The sequence below is a fragment of the Notolabrus celidotus genome, chromosome 11 (assembly GCF_009762535.1).
Source record: "Notolabrus celidotus isolate fNotCel1 chromosome 11, fNotCel1.pri, whole genome shotgun sequence".
NCBI lineage: Eukaryota > Metazoa > Chordata > Actinopteri > Labriformes > Labridae > Notolabrus > Notolabrus celidotus.
Window position 1 is genome coordinate 6,209,406 of NC_048282.1, and position 21,260 is coordinate 6,230,665.

Genomic DNA, 21,260 nt, shown 5'->3' on the forward strand with positions numbered 1-21,260 from the left:
CACACTCAAACATTGCACCAAGCGAGTGATATCACCATCTTACAGTTCCGCTACATTCTCCGCTTGTTTGTTCACAGGAAACTTCTGAGCGTACTTTCTGTTTGAGTTGGAGCTGATAGATGTGGAGCAGTAGTTGATCAATTATTACAAAGAAGAAAAGAGAGGAGACGTCAGAGGAGATGGAGCGTACAGCCAGACAATGGCAATATCGGAAAGGCTGTAAATGCAGGAAATATAATGCTACCCAGCAAAGTGCCAACCTCCGGTCTCAAAATATGAAGCCCATGTGGAAGTGTTATAAACTGCAGTTCATCGAGCATCCACTTGAGGCTGGCTGCAGAAACACAGGAAACCACATACACACCCATTCAAAGAAGACGATCTTTACAGCAGAAATAAACATGTTTACAGCCTGGTTCAAAAACAGCTTGGGTCGACGTAGCTAATTTCTCTATCGACACACACTGTACGGGGATGAATTTTCGAACACGACAGTTCAGAAGATATTAAGATTACAAGTTTTGCTCATTTAAGGACATGACTGACTTGATTGACAGGCGGGAACACTGTAGCTGTTGGCTAGGAGGCTCAAACCCTGCCTCTTTACCTCACACTAAGTTTGGTTGAGTTAAGCATTTCCAATATGGTTCCCGCCAACGATTGGCTTCAAAACAGTGCTCAGAAACAGATGGGTGACATCACGGATACTACGTCCATTATTTATACTTTTTATGTACCCAGCGGACCAGGGCTTGTGGTCTGTGTAGTTTTGATGCTTAGTTGTCAGGTCAGGCTTCTGCACAGGTACAAGGTTCAGTGAACCTACAGTGTTTGAAGCGTAGATTTAATACAGTAGTATAAATCAACATTAAACCTCCTCCAAGTTATGCATGTGGATTTTGGTGCCCCCTTTGGACAGATTGGTAAGATCTATCTTTCAGCTAGTTTTGTCCTGTTCATGTTTGAGTAGCATTTTCTGACAAAAATGTCATCCTTATTTTATTTTAGGTGTAACATACAACTCACCATGAACATTTAGAGTGGAACCATAGACTGTATGAATAAATGGACATACTATCTGTGACGTCACCCAGCTGTTTTGAAATCAATCGTCGGCGGGAGCCATATTGGATACGTTGAACTCAACATAACTGCTGTCGAACTAGTGTGAGGTAAAGAGGCGGGCTTTGAGTCTCCTCTCCAACAGCTAATGTCAATCAAGTCAGCTGTGCCTCTCATAATGGAAAACTCGTAATCTTAATATCTTCTAAAGTGCTGCGTTATGAAATAATTCACCCCCGTACAGTGTGTGCTGATCGAGATATGAGCTATCCAGACTACACTCGTTTTTTGAACCACACTGTAAACATGTTTATTTCTGCTGTAAAGATCGGCTCTTTGAACTGGTGTGTATGTGGTTTCCAGTACTTCCGGAGCCAGCCTCAAGTGGACACTTGATGAACTGCAGTTTTTAACACTTCCGCATTGGCTTCAATTCTCGCGGCTGGAAGTTGCAGCTTGAGTGGAACATTTAAAATAAGTCTGTTTATCAGAAACAAGTGATTGGTAAGAAAAATTACCTGTCCCTTCAAACTATCTTTGGAAAAATTATCGTCAATCAGGCACAAAAACTGTTGAAGGACTCTTCACATGTTCTTTATTCAGAATATTAATTATTGCCCTCTGGAAGACGGTTCAGAGCGAGCAGATATAAAAGTAATCGCTTCAAGCTCTACTTCCTCCCTACTTCCATCACCCTACTCAACAAACAATCTGCATTAATATAATGCTCTAGTAGGAGAATGAGGGTTGACTTACTCTTGCACTAATGTTAATATGACATTGCTTTTTACTTTCACATTGGTATTTTAGTGGTATTTTGTTGTGTCATTGGTATGCCACAGTAACATGTTTATTTATTTTTGACAGTGGGCATGTTATTGTAATATTGGTGTGATAAATGTATTGATTGTGAGCAGCACTGCATTTATGTCCATGACAAATTTCCCCCTCGGGGATGATATCTTATCTTATCTTAACCCTGACCCCTACCTCAAGGCAGCAGGGACAGACATATACAATAAGAATACATAAATCATCCTTCATGACTCTGAGGGTCTTCTGTAGGTCAAATAGAGACATCAGTATCCATTTCAGTCTGACTCATAACAAACTAAAACTTCCTTACAGGAGCTTTAACTTAGAAGAAAACTGTCACTTGGTCTGCCTCTGTCCTCTGACATGACTGCGACATGAACGCGTCTGACTGGCGCTGACGCAGTAACAGTGCTGATGGTGGGGGGCTGCTTAGTGCATCATATGACCCCATCCAGAACATAACATGTCACTGTAATGAAGTAAGACGCATCCAGAAACTTCCCGAGTAAGTCTCCATAATTCTCATCACTTTTTTATTTTAAGAATAAAATTAAAATAACTTATTTAACAGGTATGCAAACTGAGTCATAACGGAGAATACTTAACTGTTAACATTTAATACTGAAGAGCAAAACATACTTTTTTTTGTTTAGGCTTCAGTTTTAAAACACTTTGAAGTTCTGACTCATGACAAGTCAACTTCACATCTCCACAGCCATGCGCACGAGAACTCAGCATCATCCAGCCCTCCAAGATCCACATACAGACTATTAAGTTTAATAAGAAGACCGGATCTAAGTAAACAAAGCTTAACCCCAACTTTCTATCCAAACTAATATGTTTTGTCTCTTACCTTGTTGCTTTTCCCGCTTAACATATCCTCTGGTTTAAGAGCTGCCCTTCATTCTCAGGAAAGCCATCAATAACACGGCCTGTACTGAGGTAACTTGTTTTCTTTGCTCCGGTCCACCCTCTGTACTGAGGCTGCAGGGTGGAGCTACATGCAGCCAAAAGCATGTGTGGAGTACTATTACTGGAGTTTCACTCTATTACTGATTGGCTGCTTTCCGGAGGGGCGCGTAGGGATACTTGATGTGGATTGGCTGAATGAAACACGGTAATATTCCTGGAAAAGTTCAGGCATGACTGAGGTGATGATGGTGCTTCACTCCTCCCCAAACAAGAGTATTGATTTTATCACGTGATACCTGTGCAACTAGTCACATCTAATCCAATATAATAATGTGATTAGACTGAAACATGTTAATAATATCATTACAGAATCCCTCTTCCACACATGAGCTCACAGCTTTGGTACTGGAGGTGGATTTGGCAATCCAACATCCCAACACACGAGACAAACATGTAGCTGTGTGGATCACACACACATTGGAGCGTTTAAATGATGGACCCCGTGTGCCTGATGAGATGTTTCTGGGCCCCCTCCTCTCACATGCCACCATCATAACGTGAAACAGACATGTTTGTGTCAACATGTAGACCAAGAATGGAAATGCACTCCATGCACTCTGCACAGAAATTGGGGCAGTGAGTCTCATACTGTAGGGTATACCATGTGTCGCCTTTTTGGATGTTAGATAACATTAGACAGATCTTTCATTGTTGCATCTTCTAAGTATTCTATTTTATGGTGCTAAAAAGTCTCCACTGTTAAATACTTGAATCTAAAAGCAGGGTTAGTTAGGTCACATGACTGACAGAGGCCTTCAAAACGCTGGAACATTTGCTGAAGTGAAGTTGTGAGGACCAATTTGATATTTTTTCATGGAGCCCCAAATCCCAGGAGGCCCCCTTAGGTAAAATGTATAAGACAAGCAGAGATCTTCAAGACAAACTTGACCAATCCTTCACCAGATCGCCGGCTCTTATTAGCATGCTGGTTTAGACGTGGCTAGAATAAATCAGTGCAGCTGAGTTTGTACCACCATTTAACAACTTGTATGTATCAGAGAGTGAAGTTATAGGATCTTATTTTGTTAATATTGATACAAGAAAAAGTTTCAAAAGTGCATTCATCATTTTCAGCTTCAATTGCCGCTTGAATTTACAGCCAAATGGTTTTATTAATCCAAGTCAGATTTATTCTGACAGGGCCAAATCCAACCAAAAGTTATCTCATAATAGAGCAGGTTTAAAATGTACTATTAAAGACATTATGAACATAGATCCAATGATTATCAAGTCAGGTCTCAGATCCAAGATTATACATACACTCAGACAGTGATGATAAGTGTGTCCTTCACACACATTTGTGCATATATGTCACAAAACATTGCTTAAACCAAACAAACCTGACCTATCTCATTTGTTTCACACACAAATGTTAACCGCAGAGGCTCCTTCATTGAGAAATGTTTGTTTAAAGTTACCAAACAGTTGACTCTGTGTGGTCAGCACCTATGCTATCTGGAAATATGACCTCAACAAACACACAGATGTGCCTGCACCTGCATCGACTCAAAGCTGATGAGCGTGTTAGCAGCACCACCTAGTGGGGAACTTAGTGCAATGCAGCATGTGAGGCAGAGTGATCCTGCTTTAACAAGTATAGCTCTTGATATGAATGACTCTTTTATGATTTTTTTGAACAACAAAGCTCTGCTGATGATGAGTCATAAACAAAACACTCAAGCTATCCTGCTCTTTGTGATTTAATTTGACTTAATTTAGCTGGTCTGCAGAAAATGACCCTACCTATATGAGCATGTGTCTGTGTTTCCTGCTCCTTTATGAATTAACCTACTGCTGCTGATGCTTTTGATAATTCACTGTTCACTAACCCTAAACTTAGGAGTCATCTAACAAAAAGAAAGGCAGAAAACTCATTACATTTTCAATTTTCAAGGTTTTATTTCAGATTAAGCTACTTTTTTTGTGGATATTTTTTACTATAACGAGCAAAATGTACTATTTTTTAGATAACTTATGGCATTCAACTTTTTTTATTGCATTTTTTCCAGTATTTATTTGTTCAGTAATACAAAACCAACAAAGAGAAGAAAAAATTAATAAATACAAAAAATACAATAATAATAATAATAAAGAAATAATAATAATTAACAGTTCAGACAAAAAGGAAGATTAACATAAGAAAACAAGGTAAATAAACAAGAATAAATAATATTAATACATATTTTTACATATATTTTTTAAAGAAACATTCAGACATCTCAGACATCCCCTAGGGGGTCCCGACCCACACTTTGGGAACCCCTGACCTACAGTATACACACACACAAAATAAATAAAAGAAAGAAAACTACAACGATCAAAAACAGAAGCACGACAGAGATTAGGGGCATCAATAAATATTTCAAGCATGCTTGAAGTTAATGTAAAGTGTAAATTCATGTTAATATGGCTGATTATAAAAATAACTATAATAATCATAGAAATAATATTATATTTACTCTGGTAAGGAGCTCAAGAATGATCTAACTATATCCCACAATCCCTTTAATCCCTGATCGAGATGTATTGATGTGGCAGCAGCTCGTTCCATCACGATAAGGTCTACAAACTCTTCTAACAAGCTGCACACACTAAAACAGGTTTGTTCTGATTCACTGTAATGTAATCATGCAAACATTTCCCTTATCAAACACCATGACAGAAGTTTTGGATTCTTTTTCTGCATCTATACGTGCATATGTTGGACTGAACTCCACATGTGCCCACATACGATCATTCCTTTGTTAGCCCATAATACTCCCCAGACGCAGACTCCATAATGCACAGAGCATTATGTCCGTCTGCTGCTGGGATCTCTTAGTCACTTCCATATGTGTGAGCCCAGTGAGCAGGTACAGAGGCTGTACAGTATATCCATAACAATCAGTGCAGAAACGTGACTCTGAGTCATATGTGTGCAGAAACGCTGCCCTTTGCTCACGATCCAAGAATTTCCGGCTCATGATTGAAAAAAATAGCTGCCACTGATAGATTTGAGGGCTCTTGGGGAGTTTAGTTCTTGGTGCCTGGAATTTGGGCTCTCTTTTGTTTTTGGATCATGGAGAAGTGAGAGGAGAATGGAGAAGAGAGGAGAGTTATGAAGCAAAGAGCATAGAAGTAAGGTGAAAAGGGTGAAATAAGAGGTGGGGGATGCCACATGAGAGACTGAAAACATACCAAAGGACCATGTGAGACAGGAAGCTGGTGCCTGGGATTGGAATGAGGGGTCGAGTTTGGGAGTAAAGTGGGGGAGGGTTGTGCTGGAGGAAAGATGGGGATGAATAAAGTTGTTGGGGATGAAATCAACAAAGGTGGGGATTTGAGAAAATGCTTTTGCAGAAGCATGATGTCTGGGATCAAGCTTTCCCTGCATGAAGCTATTAATACATTTGTAAACAGTGGATGAAATACTGAAGGGTGCCAGGTGTGTTTGGGTGTACTCTGTCTGAGACAGAGGATTTAGAGTCTCAGGGAAGTGGAGGGACTTGGATCATGCTTGGAGGTAAATGAGAAAGATGTGGACAGAGAAGGAGCCCGGGCCAAGAGGAAATGAGGGGAGGAGGAGGAGGAGGCTAGAAAAGGGGGCTGTGTAGCTTGACGGAGGATTGTGTAAGACAGCTCTACTCCAACCACTGACAAGGTGCAGCTGTTGAAGGGAGCAAAAAGAGCAACAAAACAGAGGGAACAAAGATGACACAAACATACACGTGTTCGTTTATTATGCCGAGGAGATCAATGAAAGCCTCTCTGTCAGCCAATGTTTCTCAACCCCTAAAAGATGTTTCATAACAAAACCTGGACAAACCTTAAGTCTGACATTTTTGAGAGCAAGAAAAGAAAATACGTCACGCTGAGGGAGGAAATGGTTTATGTGTTTCCCTTTCCCCTGATCAGCTTTCATCTGCATGTCACAACAACAAGCATTCCTCACATCCTGCTCACAGTTTGGGAAAACTTGTTGTTTTTAGCTTCAATAATCTAGTCTTTGACATCCTCTGAGTCTGACCTTCACGTATGAATTTAACTCTCTGTGTCACACTGTGCTGGATTGTCTCTTTCTTTTGTCTTCTAAGAAGGGGGGTCTATTTTTAACCCTGACCGGTCATTGTTCCTTCCTCCGTTGGGTGTGTGTGTAGTGAATGCTTGTGGCTCGCGGCCTCACTATCGGTCATGGCCAACCTAAACTTTGTTGCCCGTGAGAAATTATAGGGATGCTGGACAAATACATACAAAACCACTGCCATGCAAACAACCCTCCAACGCCAGCGCTCTGTGTATTTCTAGAGTCAAAAACATGTCCTTTCATCCTCAGTGGTGACAAACAGCGGGCTGGAGGAATAAAATGAACTGAAATGTCTGGATCACAGGCAGAGTAAGCTACCACCAGAGAACTTGGCAGACCTAGAAGCCACAACACTTGCAGAACAGTCAGGAACAACAAAGGAACATGAACAAAGCTACATTACATAACAGAAAAGGAGCTCAACATATCAGCCCTGAACTTAAGAAGACTAAGACTCTACGGCCATACTTCTGGCTCTGTACTTAGACACTGTAATGCCTTTAAGTGAAGGCTAACATCGTTATTCTCAACTCATTTTTATTCATATAGTGCCAAATCATGTCAGAGGTTATCTTAGAGAACTGTACAAAAATCTGAGTCTGGACTGCTCTCTTTGTTATATTATTTAAAGAGACAGCACAAGACCGCCACGAGCAAGCACAAAGCAACTTTTGGCAACAGTGGAGAGAAAAAGCTTCACCTTTGAACAGGCAGAAACCTCAAGCAGGACCAGACTCATTGGTACACAGCAATCTGACACGACTGGATGGGCCGAGAAAGTGGGAAAGGAAGGGAGACAGAGAGACAGTGCTATGGATGTATAGTTATATCTGTCCATCAGAATATTCAGATTAACTACTTTTAACAAACTGAGTTTTAATGACATTTCTTTAAACTATTTTGAATTTCTTTCTTTCTTGATCTTAGATTTTAAAATATTTAATGTTTTCATGCTTATGTTTGTTTAATGTTATATTTTAAATTGCATATTTTCTGACAAGGTATGGCGTTATAGAATGAACCTGATATGGGATCTACAATTAGATGTTGGGCTGTCGGGCACCCTGCAGGGATTTCAAGAGGTCTGAGGCAGCTTCGGGCTGCAACTGGACACAGAAAAGATTCAATGTGTGAGTCTTCATCCTTGAGAAGAAGTTCTGAGATGAATCGAATGATTAAAGGGTTCATTTCGGTTAAGACAAGATCAGTTGTGATTCTGTGTCCGGCGGGACAGTAAGACTCTGCAAGTTATGGAGATCAGAGCAGCGAGGGTTGCCGATTGTTTATAATAATTCCTCCAAATTTAAATGAATAACAAGACTCAACACTGTTTACTAAGTACATTAAATTACATAAGTACAGAGAGAGAGAGAGAGAGAGAGAGAGAGAGAGAGAGAGAGAGAGAGAGAGAGAGAGAGAGTAGATCAAACATAACTGACCCCACATAAAATGTAAATGTTTGAAGTGTTTGCTGTATGTGTTGTATCCTTGCCTTGCTTGACTTGTATGAAGCACTAAACTCAATAAAACCTCAGAGAATTGAATTGTTGGCATTTTTGTGCTCAGGATGTTGAGTGCTGAACTGCATGGGAGTTGCTGCCACAAAAAATGTACACAAAAAGTGTACACAGGCCCTAATGCAAAATCTGCTTTGTGACCCAATCAGTATTAATCAACTGAATATGGGTGAGCTTTGGTCATTTGCAGAAACACAGTCTGCTAAGGAGTAAAGGAGGCTGAGCACTTTAAAATAAACAGATGTCTGCGTGAGTCTGAATAACAATCAGGATGAAGACATCAGCTCGATCTCAACCCCGACTCCATGCTCGAATCTGAAGCTGCAGCCAGACTCTAAGTGAAGACCAGCAGAGGGAAAAGATATCTGATCAGTTATCTGAATGTCTGCTAATGAAATATTCCCTTCTAAACCGAAGGCCAAATTACTGTCAGCTGATCTTCATGGGATTCCAAGATTGGATTTAGAGTGATAGCAAAGTAGCAAGAGATTATATGAGTGAATTAACTAAAGAAAAAGAACTGCTTTGTTTGGTTAAAGGGACATTATTTGTATAAGTATTCAATCATGAACCTTAGTGTTGCTCAAGTAGAAATGTGACTTGTATAGCATTGTACATTAGTATTATAAAATCAGCTAAGAGAGGGCATCATTTCATGTCCATCCTGTCATTGTTGAGATATTTCAGTCCAAACCAAAAATGTGAACCTTAAGGCTGTCAGGAAATCACAACAGTCATTGTGTATTATTCTCTGGACACCTCCTTCATGCTGAATTTCATGGAAATCCATCCATTAGTCCATAATTGAGTCTTGGCTTGACTTGACGGCTCACTTGCTGACTGACACTGACATTTCTAAATCCAGAGAGCAGCTCAGTGAAAAGAACCTGCCATTTCTTGGCCGCAAACGCTTTGAGAGAATAAGTTTCATATGAAAATTCATCTGCAGACCGATTCCATTAATGACTGTCAGACTTGATCTCTTGGCTGTGTATGTAGGCGGATTAAATACACATTTATCTTAGTGTCTGCCAAGATGTGAAGAAATGTAACGTTCAAAGCCAGTAAGGTCTGTGTGTGATCATAGCTTACACAAGGAAAGTTCAGAGAGTGAGGTGGCAGTTTCATTAGTTAAAGAGATGCAATGCTCACCCACTTTATTTTACCCTCAGTGACCCCGTCCACTTTTTAAAGAGATATGTGTGATTCGTTTTCTCTCTTCACCAGAAACAATTTATCTCAAGAATCAAGATTTATAAGGTTTTTGGTTGATGCTCATCTTCACTTCATTGACATTAAATCTGTGCTTAATTAAAATAACTTTCAACAACACAACAGCAAGCCAGTATTCTGAAATTTCTAAGGGCTAGTTTTTGACTATTGACTCTATCTCAAAAGTTTATATAGTGTGGGGTATCTGGGGTCTGGCTGCAAGGATTGAAGCCAATGCGAAAGTGTTAAAAACTGCAAGTCCTCGAGTGTCCACTTGAGGCAGGCTCTGGAAGTACCAGAAACCACATGAACACTAATTGAAAAAAGACGTTCTTTACAGCAGAAATAAACATGTTTACAGCCTGGTTCAAAAAATGGCTTGGCTCTACGTAGCTAATTTCTCTGTCGGCACACACTGTACGGGGGGTGATTTTTTTTATAACGCAAGCTTTCAGAATATATTAAGATTATGAGTTTTGCCCAAATAAGGACATGACTGACTTGACTGACAGGCGGGAACACATAGCTGTTGGCTAGGAGGCTCAAACCCCGCCTCTTTACCTCACACTAAGTTTGGTCCAGTTCAGTATTTCCAATATGGCTCCCGGCAACGATTTCCTTCTAAACAGCGCTAAGGAACAGATGGTTGACGTCACGGATACTACGTTCATTATTTATACAGTCTATGGTCACATGTAGTCACAGAAACCACATGAACACTAATTGAAAAAAGATGTTCTTTACAGCAGAAATAAACATGTTTACAGCAGGGTACAAAAAACGACTGTAGTCTGGATAGCTCATTTCTCTATCAGCACACACTGTACAGGGGTGAATTTTTTCATAACATTGCAGTTTCAAAGACATTAAGATTCTGAGTTTCCATTACGAGAGGCACAGCTGACTTGATTGACAGGCGGGAACACTGTAGCTGTTGACGAGGAGGCTCAAAGCCCGCCTCTTTACCTCACACTAGCTCAACAGAAGTGAGGTTGAGTTCAACATTTTCAATATGGCTCACGCCGACTATTGGCTTCAAAGCAACGCTTCAGAAACAGATGGGTGATGTCACAGATAGTATGTCCATTATTTATACAGTCTGTGGGGATGACCAAGCCCCCCTTGAAATCTGATTAGCCATCCCTGGTGCCACATTGTCAGAATAAAATCAACTCTTTTGGATGTGTTGAAACAGGCAGCTAGCTTTCTTTGCATCACCTTTCACTGATACTTTAAATTGTGAACTTAAACATACTTTCCTTAAATCCTAAAACATTTATGCCTTGAAGATTTTCATTTTGTCATTCTTTTGTCTTTTTTCAAAGTAAATCCTTTAAGTCAGGAATTAAGCGTGTATGTATGATGTATGATACTATCATTGTTTTGTCAGTGTCATGAATACTGTATTAATAGAGAGACGGGCTCATCAGACCAGTCCTGTTTTTGTACCAGGCTGTAAACATGTTTATTTGTGCTGTAGATGAAGATAGGCGTTTTTTAATGGGTGTGTACAAGACTTCTGGAGCTTTTGGAGCCAGCCTCAAGTTGACACTTGAGGAACTGCAGTTTAAGCACTGTCACGTTGGTTGCATCTCTAAAGACCAAAGGTTGCAGCTTGGTTAACACATCGGCTCACCCTGACTGCTTGCAAAAATTTAATGGGGAGGCTGGCAGGAAGAAGTCCCAGTTGTGTTAGGGTTTAAAAATTATGGCTATTTTACAATACCAGCTCATTCAAAGGAAGTTTTCATTAAGCTTTGTGCATATGTGAATACAGCATCCCATACTATCTAAGGTCCCTTTGCAACCAATGGAGTCCATTCCTGCCGGCTGTAAGTAAGAGGCATTGCATTGGCTTCTCACACAAGTTTATGGTTTTGACCTCTTCTTCAAAGCTGCAGTGCAGGTGCAGCTCTTAACTACAGTGGGTGAAGAAACAGTTGATACATCATGTAACATAAAAAACTCACTTGAAATAACTTTTTTTTTTTTAACAAAAATTGGTCCAAAAAAAGACAAATCATAAAAAAAATAACTAAAGGTTAATTTCCCAAGGTCCTGACATATCAACATAAATTATGTAATCTCAGTGAGAGCAGAACATGTGGAAGATTATTTTCTGTGGCCAAATATTTCCAGTTAGAACTTGGCACGAGTCTGAGTTGGTATGTTCTGTATGTGCACAGAGTTGGCCAAGATATCAAGACTGCTAAAGCCAGGTCACAATCTGGGCTGGTTCTCACTAATATTTGAATTTTCTCAGACTTATCATTATCTGAAGATCCACGTGGGACAAGGATGAAATGATAAAAACCAGCAGTGAAAAACAAGCTTATAAAAGAGACCACAAATATACAGATGAGACTTCTCCTCCTTTAAAATAATCTCTGGGATCAATCTGGTTCCCACACCCCTGTAGCGGGGTCAGTTACAGCTGGATGACGTAGTCCAGAGGGCTCTGCATTCCCACGCTGCTCAGCATGTGAGATGGAGCCACTGAGACTGTGGTGCAACCAAGCATGTATGCACGCTCACACACACTTGCACACAGAATCAAGTGCAAATAGAAAATGGCATGCACATGAAAAAAATCCTCTGTGTACTAGCAAAGTGAAATAATTCAAACATCTGGATGAAGAAAGCCACAAATGCTTCAGTCAGTGCGTAGTCAAAGTGATGTAAACGGGTTCAAGGTTCTCAGTGTTCTCCTGAATAGCACTTTAAGATCACTTCAGCCCGCCTGCCTGCTACCATTATGGTAACAACCCAGAACTGGAGGCCATCACAACACTGCCATTGTTTCTGCACAGATGTGACCTCAGCTCTGAGATGCCATCGTCATCCACACTGTCTTTCAAATCAAGGCCAAAGAAATCACACACACACACTCCCACAGACACTTCTTGTAAGAATTCAACAATCACTTCTTTAACCACAAATCTTCTACTCATAAATAATTGAGAATACTAATCTATGCTGTCTGTTCATCTTTTTAAAATAGGGATGTGTAAAAAAAACAGTGGCAGTGCTTCACTCTGATTTAATCACTGCATCTTCTGTTGGAACGCACCAGAATTAAGATCTACAGCTGGGGATTAAGAGATAAATCAGTCTAGTCTTGAAGATTTGCTGGATGACTTTCATGTGATAAAACATTTTAGTCTTATTCCTGCGTTGGACCTCTACTGAAGCGATTTCACCATCCAAGAAAAATGTCTGAAAATGTCCTGACCATTGATGGAGCTGAAATTGGCTCCCGTCACTGCAATCATCTATGGGGCGCCCTTTGTAAAGTTTGCACGCTGAAAATGACAGCTACAATTCCCCACATTTAGCTCTGAACGTCATAAAAACTAAATGTTAATTTTTAAAAGTCACTTTTTTTTTATCATATTTAGAAGAATATTTGTGATCTTCTTCACATTTCATTTTGCTGTGAAAAATATATGAAGTTACATTCACTGTTAAATCCAAATTCTAAATATCAATTAAATGTTAAATGTTTAATCTAAATGTTAAATATAAATCTAAATGTTACATATAAATGTTAAATAAAAATATAAATGTTAAATATAAATATAAATGTTAAATGCTAAATCTAAATGTTACATTTTTAATCTAAATGTTTAATCTAAATTTTGTAAAATATTAAGTATAAATGTTAAATCTAAATGTTAAACGTTTAATCTAAATGTTATATGTTTAATCTAAACGTTAAATATAAATATAAATGTTAAATGTTAAATCTAAATGTTAAATGTTGCTCTGCGACCCTAAATATTTAGCTAATATGCAAATTCACATTGCAGCCTAGCAAAAATAAATGCTTCATAAAGTGATACAGGCTTAGCAATAGCAACTTAGCTTATCCGTGGACTGGGTCAGTTCTGTCTCTGGGTCAGTTCTGTCTCTGAGCATTGTGAAATATCTGTATTGCCTTCAACATTTAACATTTAGATTTATGGTTAAATTTAACATTTAGATTTATATTTAAAATTTGGACTTAACAGTGATTGTAACTTAAGTATATTTTCCTTAACCAAATTAAAATGAAGAAGATCACAAATGTTCCTCTAAATGTCATTAAAAAAAAGTGACTTCTAAAAAATTCTCACTCTACATTTTTATAACGTTTTGGAGCTAAATGTGGAGAAATGTTATTTTCATTGTGCACAACTTTTACAAATGGCGCCCCATAATCATCTGTTGTAATGGGGGGTTAAAACTCAGTCTGAGCCGTCTTAAATCTGTTTATGTCTCATGTTAAACTTTAGTGACACTCAGACATGTTTATTATTGTTGTAACTTAGCTCAGACGTACTAGAGTTCAGTGACACCAACATTGTCATTGACCGATAGGTGCACTCTCTCTGTTATTAAACAGGCACAGAAACAACAAAACAGGAAAAAGAGAGGACATGGAAGAGACTAATCACACACATACTGCCGTCACTGTCCTGACTGACTGTCACATGATTGATCGCTAGCTAAAGCTAAAGTTGATGCTAACAAATGGGTAGAATATTGGTGAAGGGAGAAAGAAAATTCCTCACCAGCTGCCTGCTAGCTTTAAATGCTAACTTAGATCCAGTTTAAATCAGAGCCCATAATGAAAATCACTGCACACAGAGAGGAAGCCACTGGCAGGAGTTGTCTCCCTTTCTCCAATGTTTTCTTTCCTTGTAAATTTTCTACAAAGCCAGGATGGGAAATATTTTCTTCAGGAATGTAGTTTAGTATTGGCTCTAGCATTCTGTCCCTGCAATTAATATTGTTCGGGCTTATATTTAATGACTATACAGACCTCAGTCAAAGTCTGTCAGCATATGAAAGGTAGTTACTAAAATTATTATTTAGTACATTAGGTAGTTCAAAGAGAGCTCTTTTGATCAGGTGCAGCACAATGTAAACATCTTTAGACTCATAATGGATGATTCAAAACCAACACTTTGTAACCGGGGACATTTTCAGATTATATCCCACAGCACTCTTTCTTGTCAAATCTGGGTCTGAGCCGCGTACATTTCAATCACACCAACTACGACTGAAGGTAAGGTTATTTATTCAATTATTTGATAGATATAATAAAAGCTATGTTAATAGAACCTGAAGCATATAGCCTAGAGCAGACAGCCTAGAGCAGTTAGCGTAGAGCAGAAGGCATCGAGCAAATAGCTTTGAGCATAAAGCCTAGAACAGACAGCATAGAGCAGATAACCAAGAGCAGAGAGCCTAGACCAGAAAACCAGAGCAGGTAGCCTGGAGCAGATATCCTGGAACAGACAGCCTACGGCAGATAGCCCAAAGAAGATAGCCAAGACCTGATAGCCTAAAGCAGAAAGCCTACACCTGATCGCCTAGAGCAGACAGCCTAGAGCAGTTCGCATAGAGCAGAGGGCATCGCACAAATAGCCTAGACCAGACAGCCAAGAGCAGACAGCCTAGAGCAGATAATCAAGGGCAGATAGCCCAGGTCAGACAGCATAGACCTAATCGCCCAAAGCAGACAGCCTAAAGCAGATAGCATAGACCTGAATGCCTAGAGCAGACAGCCTAGACAAGATAGCCAAGAGCAGCTAGCCTAGAGCAGTGCTTAGATCAGACAGCCTAGAGGAGATAGCGTAGAGCAGTGCTTAGATCAGACAGCCTAGAGCAGATAGCCTAAAGCAGATAGCGTAGACCTGAATGCCTAGAGCAGACAGCCTAGACAAGATAGCCAAGAGCAGCTAGCCTAGAGCAGATAGCGTAGAGCAGTGCTTAGATCAGACAGCCTCGAGGAGATAGCGTAGAGCAGTGGTTAGATCAGACATCCTCGAGGAGATAGCGTAGAGCAGTGCTTAGATCATGCAGCCTAGAGCAGATAGCCTAAAGCAGATTTGAAGTGCAGGCTGAAAGGTTGGAGAAACTCACATCAATGTAAATCTAAGCTCCATGTTTTCAGTTACAAACGTTTAGTCTTCAGGTAGCCTGCAACTGACACTCAGGTGACTTGGCCGGGGTCATTTTGTTGGGCTTCCAATGGTTATTTTGAAAACCCTGGAGGAGGCCATTTAAGATTTTTTCACTTTTGATTTAAAACTCTTTGTGCCTCCAAGGAAGTGCATAGTGTTTTACGAAACCTCGTTACAAATTACGTGGTGGTAACAACACAATCACTGGTCAGACTTTGTTCACAGACAGTAAAATATGTAATAACTTCAGAAGGGGTTAACACAAAATCTAATGCTAACTGTGTTTAAATTTATAACCAACCATAAAATTTGAACAGTGCTTTATTCACCACTGGCAGACTGTGTGTTACAAGATGTCCTATTCTGAAGGAAAACAAATTAGACATGTTGTCAATAAACATTTTACTGAGGTGCTTAACGTTAGCATTTGGACTTGGCAGGCTAACACTTTCTAATTACCTAATTTGGACCACTTAATGATTACAATTTAACATATTTGCTGTGGGAAACTTGCTGCACATGAAAGTATTGCTTGATGACCCAAAGACATGTAAACAGACTTCAACATGAAGAACTTGAGTTCCAATTTAACCCTTTCATTACCTGTTTATATCATCAAAACTATGAGAAATCTTAGGACTTCCTTATAGATTAAACCATGTATAGTTAGGGGTTGGTTTCATTCTACTACTGTAGTCATTGTACAAAATTGTAAAGAAATCCAGTGTATATTTAATCCCATCATATTTAAGAAGCAAGAAACTTTTAAAGTTGTTCTAAATGATGATGGGATGTCCAACACATTGACCAATAACATGGGCATTCCTCCACAAAAGGAATGCATGTAAACTCATACAGTCCCAGCTATTACAGTGAACAGGTCTATAATTTCATCCAGCACACACATGAACACTGCATGCACGCTCACCTTCAGCCTCATCCTGCAGCTCTCACTCCTCTCCAGAGTTCTTGTCTTCAAAGATGAGCTCCTGACCACCGGCACCGGCAGCACCTCTTCCTCCCCACACCAGTCCGAACTCAGGACACAACCCATATAGCCGGACAGGTCCTGAACTCTGGGACTCTTTTCCTCCTCTCAGTCCTCCCTCCTCCTCTCACCCTCTCGGTCCTCTAAACTGTCTCCAGCTCGTTCTCCAGGGCAGCTGTTTTTGTCAGCTGGAGAGGAGGAGAGGGAGGCCCTTCCCCTTTTCCTGGCTCTCGTTCAGTCCGGTTACAGGGACAGAAGGAAGGATACACTCTGCATGCTTGCACTGCCCCCCTCTCCTCTCTGTATACACCCTTTAAAAACACCTCTCTCTCCAAGTCAGCCCAGTCACATGTGGGCTCCCCATTTTTCTGCCTCCACCCCTTTCTTTGTTTCACTCTGCAGACACCCAAACTTTCTGAGGCTCTCTACTTCTTCTTTCATTTACTTGAATCAGACACTCTTTACATATCTGTTCCCTGGACTAAAATACTTGAAGATTCACCTCCCCATTCTGTTAGGCTTGTACTTCTTTTGTCTTCCTCCTTTCTGATCCTTTCCTTCTTCTTTCCATCTCAAGAGCACATCTGTCCCTTCCTCCTGCTCTCTCTCCCTTTTCCCTCTGCTTCTACCCCTCTACCTCTCGCCTCACTCACATATACAATCACCTCTCTGTTCTCACCCCCGCCCCTCTCTCCTCCTCGACTGTTTCCTGCTCCCAGATACAGGCCGTCTCTCCTCGGCTCGGGGGAAACACATGGCCGATATTGTCTAGAAAACAACCAAGAAAACCAAACAGTGACGGCAGCCGATGGGATGCTGGGCGAACCAGTGATTCAGAGAGGACTGAGCCTGAGTCTTCCCATGTTTACAATGCAACAGCCTGTTTCTTGCATTCGGGAAACAAGCTCTCTTTCACCACAGAATCCTTACCTAACGTTTAACAAAGGATGACAGAAGCTAAATGTAGGAATGTCAGATGGATTCTTGATATCTGCCTGGATACTGAAGGGAATACTAAGCACAAAGATGCCCTGTATGTTTTTAATATTGTGTAACAAAGTGTGAAAATATTAGCCTTCCTCGTGTTCCTATTCCTCACGGCCTCTTTTCTGTTGTTTATTTCTTCTCCCTCAAGTGTTTTGGCTGCAACGCAAGAGCTCACAAGGCTTGGAAGAGTAAGACCGTACCCCTTAAAAGGCAAATTCTTGATGCGCCTCCAAAAGCCCCCTCCCCTTTTTTTGTATTTACCCTCCACATTCCCCCTTTCTTCTCATTTGTTTTCTTCTTTTTCTCTCTCGCCTTTATTTTCTCTCTCCAGACAGAAAAAGCGTAAGGCACTCTTGTTGTTGCAGGCATTTTGCCTCAGACAAGCCTTCCAGGTGTCCTTCCTTTCCTCTCTTCCTGCAACCTACCATCCATCCATCCATTCATCCATCCATCCCCCACTTCTGTTTCCCTCCAGTCGACCCACAGCCCCGCCTGGTTCCCTCTCTCCCATGTATATCTTTCAGGCAAAGTCTCAGACATGAGCTCAGGCTGCAGACAGCGTTTACAACGAGCCCCCCTCCTGCTTTTACATGCCGTGAAATTAACTCCTTCTAATCAACTCGAGTCCTGCGGTGCTGCACGTCGGCTCTCAAAAGCAAGGTACTGTAGCACAGAAGGGGAAATATTACTCGGAATTGGTCTGATAAAAGAACAAGAAAGAAGAAAACATCTAGAACCAGGGAACCCACAGAAGACTTGTGCATCTAGACTAAACACAAGAACAGATTAAAGAAATGTTTTGCTGTAGTAAATAAAAATGTGGTTAGATTCAGTCACTGCAGGTGCCGTTGTCTAAAGATAAAAAGCTATATGTTCAGGATATCTTTAAACCAGTGAGTGGTGAATGGACTCTGCTTATAGCACTTGTTCTAGTCTTGTAACCACTCAAAGCACTCTTACACCACATGTCACATTCCCCCATTGACTCCACATTCATACACTGGTGGTAGAGGCAGCTATGTAAAGGCCTTGTCAGTATTAACTAATCCCATTCACACTGGTTTTACCACCAAGTGCAATTCAGGATTTATTGCCAGTGGATGCGGGACATGGATCAAACCAACCTTTAGGTGAGAGACAACCGAGTCTACCACTGAGCCACCGCCACCAGCTGCAGAACTTGACCAAAACCAAGTGCATTTTCCAGATGTGTGGTAAGAACTGAGGTTCTTTTCTTGGTTTGTAAGAACATAAAGGCGTCGCTTGTAACTGTGGCTGCCTTTGAAGAAGACTTAAAAAACAGAATACACAGAAGAGAAGGACTACGTTAGTCAAATATGTCAGCACCATAGACTGTTTAAATAATGGACGTAGTATCCATGACGTCACCCATCTGTTCCTGAGCGCTGTTTTGAAACTAATCATCGGCGGGAGCCATATTGTTAATGCTGAACTCAACCAAACTTAGTGTGAGGTAAAGAGGCGGGGTGTGAGCCTCCTCGCCAACAGCTACAGTGTTCCCGCCTGTCAATCAAGTCAGTCATGTTCTTCTTTAGGTTAAACTTGTAATCTTCTGAACTGGCACGTTGGAAAAAAATTCACCCTCGTACAGTGTGTGATGATAGAGAAATTAGCTACGCAGAGCCAAGCCGTTTTTGAACCAGGCTGTAAACATGTTTATTTCTGCTGTAAAGATCGTCTTCTTTGAATGGGTGTGTATGTGGTTTCCAGTGTTTCTGCAGCCAGCCTCAAGTGGACGCTTGATGAATTGCAGTTTATAACACTTCAGCATAGGCGTCATATTTTGAGACCGGAGGTTGCTGCTTGGTCAGCATCCATAAAGGGGGTATTTTGGTCTTACAGTGGGAGGACCTGGAGGTGCTCCACTCATATTTATAACCAGTCATTGATCTAAATACACATGGCTGCTGTTTTATGGAGGGAAATCAACAATTAACTGTGAACATTTGGTCTGCTCGTCTCTGAAAATTTGAAGAGGTTAAAAGATGAAGACATGAAGAGTGAGATGGACTTTGGCAAAGCAGTTTTGTTGTTTTCATTATTTAACTAAGCATCAAGTTTCTCAGAGTGATTGGTTAGATCTTAATAACAAGTAAAAATTGCTTATTAAGATGATTGGGAACAAAACTAAAGACATGAAAATCTACCTTGGGACAAGAGATAAAAAATAGCATTTAATGCCTTGATTAAGACTATTTCATCTAGATTTCACTGTCAGCAGTATGACAGTAGTAATGGAGAAAACGCAGAGACAGATTGGAGGAGAAGTGCAGGCCGAGCCAATATGCATGGCTAATTTCAATTCTAATAGATGTTACTCCAGCCTGATAAGAAGAGACGACATGCACAATAACAGTCTTCAGTTCTGAGTCTTAGTTTGTATGATGTGGCTACCTTCTGTTGCAGCATACTTGGCACTTGCTGGGAGTCTTGGCAGAAACGACTTTCAATCTGGACCAGAAGATTAATGACAGATCACTGAGAGAGGGAGTTTTTGATAAGGAGGATTGTAGAGAGAAAGAAGAGAAGAGGCTCCTCTAGATGAGTTTAGAAAGACGAGATAAACAAAGTCCAAATAAGGAGAGACAGATGGAAAAAGAAGAGATTGTAATCTGAAGAAAGAAACGCTGAAGAAACAAAGGAGAACAGAAATAGACACTGTTGTGCATGATGTCAGGGATGATGTTATCTGAGCCTTGTACTCTGTCAGAGCAACTTCACATCTCTATGTGGGGACTTCCATCATCTTCAGAGGTCCTTTCCCTGAAAGTTGTAAATGTATTTTACGCTAACATTCCTCTCTCACCCTCTCAGTGTCCCCTTTGCTGCATCCAAGAATCTGTTTTTGTGGGTCAGTCTTGAACCACATGCACCATAAAATCATATTTGTTTGGCTACAGGCTGAGGACATTCATGCCAAGGGTGTGTGTGGTGGTTAGACTCACCAGTCAACAAGTATGAGACCAACAGGGTCGAAAGGACAGAACAACTATTTCAGCATCTCATGCAGAGAGACTGAAGACAGACGCCTCATGAGAGCTGTGCCTCTCTGTTTGTATCAGAGTGAGTCTGCCCCCTAGAGGTCAACAGGACCACTCAGGGGATTTATATTGTAATATAAGGTTGATTATATTCTTTTTTTCTGATGGTGACCACTCCCAAAGGCATTTCCAAGACCAACAATGATTGTTGGAGCTATTTACATTGTTTCATATTTGATTATTTTTACTTTAATCAATTAATTTATTGTTATTTCATTTAAGGTAATTATAGGATTAACTTTGATGCATTAGATGTTATAAATATATTTTGTTTCTTACTTTTATTGGTTGATAGTTGTGCACCAGGTGACGTGTATAGCGATGGGCAGGTGAGATAGGAGGGGCGGACAAGGTGAATGTTTTTTTACCGGGAGATTTGAAAGCAAAAAGACACTGCCTACTGTTTGAGAGAAAACTTTTTTTGTGGTTCAATAAACCACTGAAAATATTGCATACTTGGCTGGACATTGGCAATCTTTGGACACCGTGTACGATCCAAGTCACGTCAAGTCAAGTGAAGCTTTATTTATAAAGCACATTTAAAAGCAACCTCAGTTACGATGTTACAATGCCATTTAGCAGACGCTTTTATCCAAAGCAACGTACATACGAGAACAAGAACAACACAAG

At 40.4% G+C, this 21,260-nt stretch overlaps 1 protein-coding gene across 10 annotated transcripts in view; it reads right to left on the bottom strand.

Moving 5' to 3' along the window:
- tns2a (tensin 2a) overlaps positions 1–16,745 on the bottom strand; it is a 76,040-nt gene extending 59,295 nt beyond the window's left edge. For 6 of the 10 annotated variants that reach the window (XM_034696858.1, XM_034696857.1, XM_034696855.1 and 3 more), the window contains exon 1: positions 16,522–16,700. In XM_034696858.1, the coding sequence (XP_034552749.1) occupies positions 16,522–16,647 (126 nt within the window). In that variant the 5' untranslated portion in view covers positions 16,648–16,700. Of the gene's footprint in view, positions 1–2,731; positions 2,857–16,521 lie in introns of those variants that run through there. The other 4 variants (XM_034696862.1, XM_034696861.1, XM_034696860.1 and 1 more) reach the window with 2 other exon arrangements.
- Positions 16,746–21,260: the final 4,515 nt, after the last annotated feature.